The sequence below is a fragment of the Physeter macrocephalus genome, chromosome 1, assembly GCF_002837175.3.
Source record: "Physeter macrocephalus isolate SW-GA chromosome 1, ASM283717v5, whole genome shotgun sequence".
Lineage (NCBI taxonomy): Eukaryota > Metazoa > Chordata > Mammalia > Artiodactyla > Physeteridae > Physeter > Physeter macrocephalus.
The window spans coordinates 28635702-28645684 of NC_041214.2; the positions used below are offsets into that span (position 1 = coordinate 28635702).

Genomic DNA, 9983 nt, shown 5'->3' on the forward strand with positions numbered 1-9983 from the left:
CCTTTCATATTTTACATGTTTTTACCCTCCTTAGCTTTATGGATGATTTCTCTAGCTCAGTGTTTCCATTTTCTTTTTTAAAAAATTTTTATTTTATATTGGGGTATAGTTGATTTACAATGTTGTGTTAGTTTCCAGTGTAACAGCAATGTGGTTCAGTTATACATATACATATATCCATTCTTTTTCAGATTCTTTTCCCATATAGGTTATTGCAGAATATTGAGTAGACTTCCCTGTGCTATACAGTAGGTCCTTGTTGATTATCTATTTTATATATAGTAATGTGTATATGGTAACCCCAAACTCCTAATTTATCCCTCCCCCCACCTTTCCCCTTTGGTAACCATAAGTTTGTTTTCGAAGTCTGTGAGTCTATTTCTGTTTTGTAAATAAGTATCATCTTTTTAGATTCCACTTATAAGTGATATCATATGATATTTGTCTTTCTCTGTGTGACTTACTTCACTTAGTATGATATTCTCTAGGTCCACCCACATTGCTGCAAATGACATTATTTCTTTTTTTATGGCTAAGTAATATTCCATTTTATATATGTATCCCATCTTCTTTAGCCATCCTTCTGTCGATGGATATTTAGGTTGCTTCTGTGTCTTGGCTATTGTAAATAGTGCTGCAATGAACACTGGGGTGCATGTATCTTTTTGAATTAGAGTTTTATCCAGATATATGCCCAGGAGTGGGATTGCTGGATCATGTGGTAGTTCTATTTTTAGTTTTTTAAGGAACCTCCATACTGTTTTCCATAGTGGCTGCACCAACTTACATTCCCACCAGCAGTGTAGGAGGGTTCCCTTTTCACCACACCCTCTCCAGCAATTATTATTTGTAGACTTTTAAATGATGGCCATTCTGACCGGTGTGAGGTGATACCTCACTGAAGTTTTGATTTGCATTTCTCTAATATTTAGCGATGTTGAGCATCTTTTCATGTGTTTTTAAAAAAATATATAGATTTATTTATTTATTTATTTATTTATGGCTGTGTTGGGTCTTTATTGCTGCTCACGGGCTTTCTCTAGTTGCGGAGAGCGGGGGCTACTCTTCACTGCAGTGCGTGGGCTTCTCATTGCAGTGGCTTCTCTTTTTGGCGGAGCATGGGCTCTAGGCACGTAGGCTTCAGTAGTTGTGGCATGCGGGCTCAGCAGTTGTGGCTCGCGGGCTCTAGAGCACAGGCTCAGTAGTTGTGGCATACGGGTTTAGTTGCTCCACAGCATGTGGGATCTTCCCGGACCAGGGATCGAACTCGTGTCCCCTGCATTGGCAGGCAATTCTTAATCACTGCTCCACCAAGGAAGTCCCTCATGTGCTTTTTGGCCATATTTATTTCTTCTTTGGAGAAATGTTTATTTAGGTCTTCTGCCCAATTTTTGATTGGGTTGTTTGTTTTATTGGTATTGAGCTGCATGAGCTGTTTGTATATTTTGCAGATTAGTCCCTTGTCAGTCGCATTGTTTGCAAATATTTTCTACCATTTTGTGGGTTGTCTTTTTTTTTTTTTAAGATGTTGGGGATAGGAGTTTATTAATTAATTAATTTATTTTTGCTGTGTTAGGTCTTCGTTTCTGTGCAAGGGCTTTCTCTAGTTGCGGCGAGTGGGGGCCACTCTTCATCGCGGTGCGCGGGCGTCTCACTATCGCGGCCTCTCTTGTTGCAGAGCACAGGCTCCAGATGCGCAGGCTCAGTAGTTGTGGCTCACGGGCCTAGTTGCTCCGTGGCATGTGGGATCCTCCCAGACCAGGGCTCAAACCCGTGCCCCCTGCATTAGCAGGCAGATTCTCAACCACTGCGCCACCAGGGAAGCCCCGTGTCTTTTAATTTCACTTATGATTTCCTTTACTGTGAAAAAGCTTTATGGATGACTTCTCTAGTTCAGTGTTCCCATCCATTTTCAATTCTGTCTAAACTGGTGTTTAACCCATTCATTGTATTTCTTACTTCCATGTTTACAAATTTAATCCCCAGAAATTTTCTTTAGTTCCCTTTTAAAGTTGCCATATCTTATGATATTTTTTTCTTAGCTACACTTATGTTGCCCTCTTTTGTGTCCTCAAATCATGTTAATTTTATTTTAAGATATTTTATATATGATAATTCATCAATTTCAATCATTTGAGGGACTGATTTACCTTTTCCTTGCTTTGAATATTTCTCATTTTTTCTTACTTATGGCGGTTTCTTCCCTTATGTGTTCTCTGATTTTGGATTATAAGTTTAGAATCACTGGAAGGTCATCTCTGAGAAGGTACTTAGCCCTGAGTATAAGCTGTATTCTCAGAGAAAATTTGTTTTACTTTTGCCAGGTTAACCATGTACCAGAGAATATCTTGAACTAAACTGTCACCTACCCCCTATTCTGTTCAATTCTACCTGGAGCCAAGGCTGAGACAGATATATTTATGTCCCTTTTGTTTTATGAGGTTTTTTTTTTTCTTTTGCTTGTTAGATTAGCTATTGGAGGTATTTTCTGGAAGCCTGGGATTTTTTTCAGGGCTATGTGGCCCTGACTTTTAATCGCTCCCCCATAAATGGGCCATTAAAACCAAAGCTCTAGGTCATCATAGAATATTAGGTATCCCCATGTACCTTCTTGTTTTAGCATACACTTTCCTGTCTGGGTTTGTGATATGTCATCATTTTTGACCTTGGAAGATTTCTCTTACATTTTTACTAGCTGTGATATGCCTTTAAAATATTAAAATAATTTTTATCCATCAGTTTCAAGAGTGTTGCTCTTGAGGATATTTTGTACTATTTGGTTCACATGTTGCTGAAAAGGGGTACCCTCAGTTACTTCTAATGTAGATTATGAGGCTCTTGCAATAGAAGGTATAATTTTGCAAACAGGGCCATCTTCCCTCTTCATAATAATCAGATAATTAGGCTGGGACTTGTGTCTGATTAATTGCTATGTTATGGGGGTAAGGAGGAGGGATTGTTGAATTGTGGATGAGATGGTAGTACAGGGGATTCCTTCTACTGGAGGCAGAGAGCAATGATAGGAAATATTAAAGCATAATAAATATAGACATCTACTTTGAAAAGAAAGACACAAACTTTCAGGGACCAGAGACAGAGTAGAAAATCCAGTCTCTGAATGGACAGCTGATATTTTGACGTATTTGGGGCACTGAGACTAAAATATATAATGGCAGCTGGGATTTCTGTTCTTTTGAGGGGGCTCAAAATCAGCCCATTTCCAATCATCAGAGGTTGAAGAGGCAGTGACCACTATTTCAAGATTGTACCTGTGGTTGATCAGGAAAGACAGATGGAAACTGCAAATGGCCATTTGTGATTTGTGACATGTAATTGCTTGGGGATTAGACCTGTGACTTTCTAGAGTTCCCAAAGCCTTGGCTCTGAGTTGTCTTCCACTAGGAAGTGGAAATTATAAAAAATTATAGCTGTGAGATGAAGAAGATGAATTCTCACTCAAAATGCACCCACCAATGAAATTACCAAGCACATGGGGCAATCCAAAGAGATGAAAGAACAAAGAATAGGCGATTTTACTTGTGAGGAAATTGAATTAAGGAAGCCATTAATTAATGCTTAAAAAATTTCAAAACATAAAGGATGGAATACTATCCATGAAACAAAAATAGGAGTTTATAATACTAAGTGGGGAAGTTTTGAAACAAGAATAAGGAAGTAAAATCTTGAAAAAAATTCTTTGAAATAAATACATTCTTGTAGAAGTATAAACAGAAGAAACTTGATTAAAGGATTAGTTAATTGGATTAAAAAATAGAAAGCTGGAATTGATAAGGCATACAGCACATGATATTAAGATGTTAAGAGTCATGGGAGATTGAGCAGTGCCATTATTTATCTGATTGGATTTCCAGACATGAGGATTTTTTTAAAAAAATTAATTAATTAATTTATTATTTTTGACTGTGTTGGGTCTTTGTTTCTGTGCGAGGGTTTTCTCTAGTTGCGGCGAGCGGGGCCCACTCTTCATCGCGGTGCGCAGGCCTCTCACTATCGCGGCCTCTCTTGTTGCGGAGCACAGGCTTCAGACGCGCAGGCTCAGTGGTTGTGGCTCACGGGCCCAGTTGCTCCGCGGCATGTGGGATCTTCTCAGACCAGGGCTCGAACCCGTGTCCTCTGCATTGGCAGGCAGATTCTCAACCACTGCGCCACCAGGGAAGCCCGAGGATGTGTTATTACAAGAGACAGAGCCTAAGATTTTGTGAGATTTCAGGCAAGAGATAATTTCCCATATTGATAGTTAACCAAATCCATCGAGCCAAATAAAAATAGAATCTACCCCTAGAGATGTTACAGTAAAACTGTAGGATGCCAAAGGAAAAGAAACATTTTAAAATATGCTTAAATGTCAAAAAATACTTAGGAATAAGCTTGACCAAGGGGGTTAAAGACTTATATGCTGAGAACTATAGAACACTGATAAAGGACATTGAAGATGATTCAAAGAAATGGAAAGATATCCCATGCTCTTGGATTGGAAGAATCAATATTGTAAAATGGCCATACTACCTAAGGCAATGTACAGATTTAATGCGAGCCCTATCAAATTACCCATGACATTTTTCACAGAACTAGAACAAATAATCCTAAAATGTATATGGAACCATAAAAAACCCAGAATTGCCAAAGCAATCCTGAGGAAAAAGAACAAAGTTGGAGGCATAACCTCCTTCTTCAGACAATACTATAAAGCTACAGTAATCATAATAGCGTGGTATTGGCACAAAAACAGACATATGGATCAACGGAACAGAATAGAGAGCCCAGAAGTAAACCCACACACCTACAGTCAGTCTTTGACAAAGGAGGCAAGCATATACAACAGAGAAAGACAGTCTCGCAGCAAGTGATGTTGGGAAAGCTGGACAGCTGCATGTAAATCAGTGATATTAGAACAGTCCCTCGCCACTCTCTCATACACTACCAAACGTAAAATAGTGGGAAGCAGCCGCATAGCACAGGGAGATCAGCTCGGTGGTTTGTGACCACCTAGAGGGGTGGGATAGGGAGGGTGGGAGGGAGGGAGACGCAAGAGGGAGGAGATATGGGAACATATGTATATGTATAACTGATTCACTTTGTTATAAAGCAGAAACTAACACACCATTGTAAAGCAATTATACTCCAATAAAGATGTTAAAAAAAAAGTCCCTCACACCATACACACAAAAAAAATCAAAATGGCTTAAAGACTTAAATATAAGACATGACACCATAAAACTCCTAGAAGAGAACATAGACAAAATATTCTCTGACAAAAATCATAGCAGTGTTTTCATAGGTCAGTCTCCCAAGGCAATAGAAATAAAAGGAAAAATAAACAAATGGGACCTAATCAAACTTATAAGCTTTTGCACAGCAAAAGAAACCATAAACAAAATGAAAAGACAGCCTATGGATGGGGGAAAATATTTGCAACTGATATCACTGACAAGGGCTTAATTTCCAAAATGTACAAACAGGTTATATAACTCTATAACAAAAACCCAAAGAACCCAATCAAAAAATGGGCAGAAGACCTAAATAGATATTTCTCCAAAGAAGACACACAGAAGGCCAAAAAGCACTTGAAAAGGTGCTCAACGTCACTAATTACTAGACAAATGCAAATCAAAACTACAATGAGGTATCACCTCACACTGGTCAGAATGACCATCATTAAAAAGTCCACATATAATAAATGCTGGAGAGGGTGTGGAGAAAAGGGAACTCTCCTACAGTGTTGAAGGGAATGTAAATTGGTGCAGCCATTATGGAGAACAGTATGGAGATTCCTTAAAAAACTAAAAACAGTTGCTATATGGTCCAGCAGTCCCACTCCTGGGCAAATATCCAGAGAAAACTCTAATTTGAAAAGATACATGCACCCCAGTGTTCATAGTAGCACTATTTAAAATAGCCAACTGGCGACTTCCTTGGTGGCGCAGTGGTTAAGAATCTGCCTGCCAGTGCAGGGGACACGGGTTTGAGCACTGGGCTGGGAAGACCCCACATGCCACCAAGCAACTAAGCCCATGTGCCACAATTACTGAAGCCCACGTGCCTATAGCCCGTGAGCCACAGCTACTGAGCCCACATGCCACAACTACTGAAGCCCACACGCCTAGAGCCTATGCTCTGCAACAAGAGAAGCCACCGCAACGATAAGCCTGTGCACTGCAACGAAGAGTAGCCCCCGCTCGCTGCAACTAGAGAAAGCCCAAGTGCAGCAACAAAACCCAACACAGCCAAAAATTAAATAAATAAATAAATAAATGAAAAAAAAATAGCCAAGACATGGAAGCAACCTAAATGTCTATCTACAAATGAATGGATAAAAAGATGTGGCATACCTATACAATGGAATACTACTCAGCCATAAAAGAGAATGAAATGATGCCATTTGCAGCAACATGGATGGACCTAGAGACTAAGTGAAGTAAGTCAAAGAAAGACAAATATCATATGATATCACTTATATGTGGAATCTAAAATATGATACAAATGAACTTATTTATAAAACAGAAATAGACTCACAGACATAGAAAACAATCTTATGCTTACCAAAGGGGAAAGAGGGTGGGGGAGAGATAAATTAGGAGTTTGGGATTAGCAGATACAAAACTATTATGTATTCAATGTAAAACAGATAAACAACAAGGTCCTACTGTATAGCACAGGGAACTATATTCAGTATCCTGTAATAAACCATAACCATGTAAAAGAATATGGAAAAAATATATAACTTTGCTGTACACCAGAAACTAACACAACAATGTAAATCAACTATACTTCAATAAAAATAAAATAAAATTTAAAAATATGCTAATGAACAGCTGAATCAAATATAAAAGGAATAACAACTTGATTGGCAGAGACCTCTTGCCTGCAACAACAATAAAAAATGGCAGAACAGTGGAGTAATGTCTTTAAAGTACTTAAATAACACTTCAGAATTAGGAATAAATATATAATAAAACATTTTTAGATATACAAGACTAAGAGAGTGCACTACACAAAAACATGTTGAGATTTACAAAACCAAGATAATTTACTACACATAGGGTATAGTGGAAAGAACTATTAAAGTATATTCTTCAGCAAGAAGAAAAGTGAGGCTAGACTTTGAGAGTGGAATATAAGAATGAAAAGGTAGAGAGGAAATGGTAAAGCATGTTGGTGAATATAAATAGTATTGATGTTTAAAAAAACGGAAACCATCTTGTTTTCAGCTTTAACAGTAGATTTTATTTCTTTTATAAAAATGTGAAACAAATATGGTAATTAATTAATGTTTTATTTTTAAAATTTTTTATTTATTTATTTTTGGTTGCACTGGGTCTTCGTTGCTGCGCACAGGCTTTCTCTAGTTGTGGTGAGCGGGGGCTACTCTTTGTTGAGGTGCATGGGCTTCTCACTGCAGTGGCTTCTCTGGTTGTGAAGCATGGGCTCTAGGCATGTGGGATCTTCCCAGACCAGGGCTCAAACCCGTGTCCTCTGCATTAGCAGGCAGATTCTTAACGACTGCACCACCAGGGAGGCCCCTAAATTAATGTTTTAAAAGTTAGAGTTTTGGGGCTTCCCTGGTGGTGCAGTTGTTGAGAGTCCGCCTGCCGATGCAGGGGACACGGGTTCGTGCTCCGGTCCGAGAAGATCCCACATGCCACGGAGCAGCTGGGCCCGTGAGCCATGGCCGCTGAGCCTGCGCGTCCGGAGCCTGTGCTCCGCAACGAGAGAGGCCACAACAGTGAGAGGCCCGCGTACGGCAAAAAAAAAAAAAAAAAAAAAAAAAAAGTTAGAGTTTTGATTTACAAAAGAAAAACTCAGGGTGGAATTTAAAAGGTATGAATAATGTGGAATAGCAGGAATGCAAACATTTTACATCCGTCTGTGAGTCAAAATAACCAGAGGAACAGATTTAAAGAAATGCATATCCTAATACATGCTAAAAACATCTGATAAAATCCAACATTTATTCATAATGAAAAGTGAACTTGACTGGAAGAGAACTTCCTCAGGTTAAGAGGAAGCTATGAACAAATATCATACAATTATGTATAGTAACCATCATACTATTTTGCAGTTTTCCAGGAGAGCAGCTCAAAACACCAAGAAAGAAAAGCCATGGCTAAAAATCTTTATAAATTCCTGGGAAAACATATAACATGAGAAATCCAGTTATTTCTTGGTTTGGGGAAAAATAGGGTAGCAACGGTATGGTACTGGAGAGAGTAGAATTTGAGAGAAAATAACTGATGCAAACGAGCGGGAATGGATAGGCCTGAGAATGATCTTGTAAAGAAGTCCAGACGTCTGAAAACACATTGTCCGGTATCCCTGGGCAGATTTTCCATTTCAAAGATGAGGTCTATAACTGATTCACTTTGTTATAAAGCAGAAACTAACACACCATTGTAAAGCAATTATACTCCAATAAAGATGTCAAAAAAAAAAAAAAGGTCTAGAGTCTGCTTTCTTTTCCTGACGTTTTCTCCTGCTACTATAGCCAGTCTGGAGGGAAAAAGGAGTTGTTGGCACACAAGATGCTTAATTTCCAGGTTGTAGGACATTCAGTGTAAAAGACGCTGGGAAATCCATTGGGCCTCCAGGATGTTAGCCAGAATTTGTGTGTGTACTGGGGTGCAGTTCATTCCGGGAACAGACATCTCTGGGCCTTCCGCGCAGGACCATGAGGGCGTTGGGGGCGCTCGTGAGGACCAGGACTCGGAGAGGGAGGTAGAGGTTGGAGTGGTGAGTCGGGGAAGGGCTCCAGAAGGTGCAAGTCCAGGTTGTCGTCGTGGTGAGGAGAGCCTCTCTCTGGACTATGGTTGGGCTCCCGAGGCCAGGGCTCTGGGACAAAGCCCTGCGCGCCGGGGCCCGACACCCTTGAGGTGGGGCTGCGGAGCCCAGCGACGGAGCCGGCTTCACCATCCATCCCAGACGGCAGGAACTCGGCTTCTGCTTCCTCCTTGTTGGCCTCTTCTTGGGAGGCGATCTGTGGGACAGCTGCGCACAAGAATCCCGGCTCCAGGGCCATGTACTCCCCGGGAGCGCTCAGGAAACCGGCCCGTTCCAGGCCCTGTACCCACGGGCCTTCCACGCCCGAGCCCAGGAGGGCCTCGGGGACCAGCATGAGGATGTGATCTCCGAGAGACACTTGCCTCACGGACGTGGGCTCGGGCTCCAGCAGCACGTCGACGTCATCTAGGGGCAGGTGCAGGGCACAGCCGGCGGGCAGGACCACTACGGAAGTGAGCGCGTCCGCGGCCGGATGTCCTGTCAGGTTGTCCAGGCTGGGCGCCGCCTCGGACTCGGACTCGGGGCCCTCGGGCTCCTCCGTTCGGCGGCGCTTGGCGGAGCCGGGTCCTTCGGTCTGCGGTCCCCACCGGTCCGCAGGGTAGGCACTGGGGCTGCGGGGCTGGCTGCCCATGACCTCGACCGACGGACAGCGCTCCCGGGGCCTGGCAGAGGGCGAGGAGGCGCTCGATTCTGCACGCTGTGACGGGTTTCGACGACGGCTGAGGCAAGCCGGGGCGGGACGGCGCGATACGGGACGAGTCCTCGGAGCTCCGGGGCCGCCTCCCCGGGGACCTGCAGTTCAGGCTTCTAGGGGGATCCGGCACCTTCGAATCTTCAGCTCCTCACGCCGATTCGTCTACGCACCAGACAGCGAAAGATGTTGCAGGTGAAGCCAGTGGAATCCTAGTCGCAAAATGTCACGCTAAGCTCCGCCCCCTCCAAGGCTCCGCCCCGTAGAACTCGCGGTATCTGTGCTGCCCAATAGCCGGGGCTGTGGTTGGTAGGAAGCTACTGTTATAGCCCTACAGGGGGCAGAATACTCGTGTACTTCATTTTTAGAGAAAAAAAGATACACCGAAAATGGAACTTTAAATATTAGTCACCTTTAAGGTTAATATTTTCCTTTGATTTCAGGCATTCTAGAGAAAAAAACCACTCAAATAGCCCGCCCTCTTGGCAACATAAAA

General features: G+C 42.0%; 1 protein-coding gene across 1 annotated transcript; it reads right to left on the reverse strand.

Annotated features, from left to right (window-relative positions):
* Positions 1 to 8644: 8644 nt before the first annotated feature.
* On the reverse strand, positions 8645 to 9427 carry LOC102977189 (proline-rich protein 23C-like). The gene has a single exon (XM_007117476.2). It carries the CDS (start codon positions 9425 to 9427, stop codon positions 8645 to 8647), a length of 783 nt encoding a protein of 260 aa, XP_007117538.1.
* Positions 9428 to 9983: the final 556 nt, after the last annotated feature.

Bases quoted from the DNA above. Each gene is read 5' to 3' on its own strand.
- LOC102977189 (XM_007117476.2), bottom strand. From the start codon at position 9,427: ATGGGCAGCCAGCCCCGCAGCCCCAGTGCCTACCCTGCGGACCGGTGG.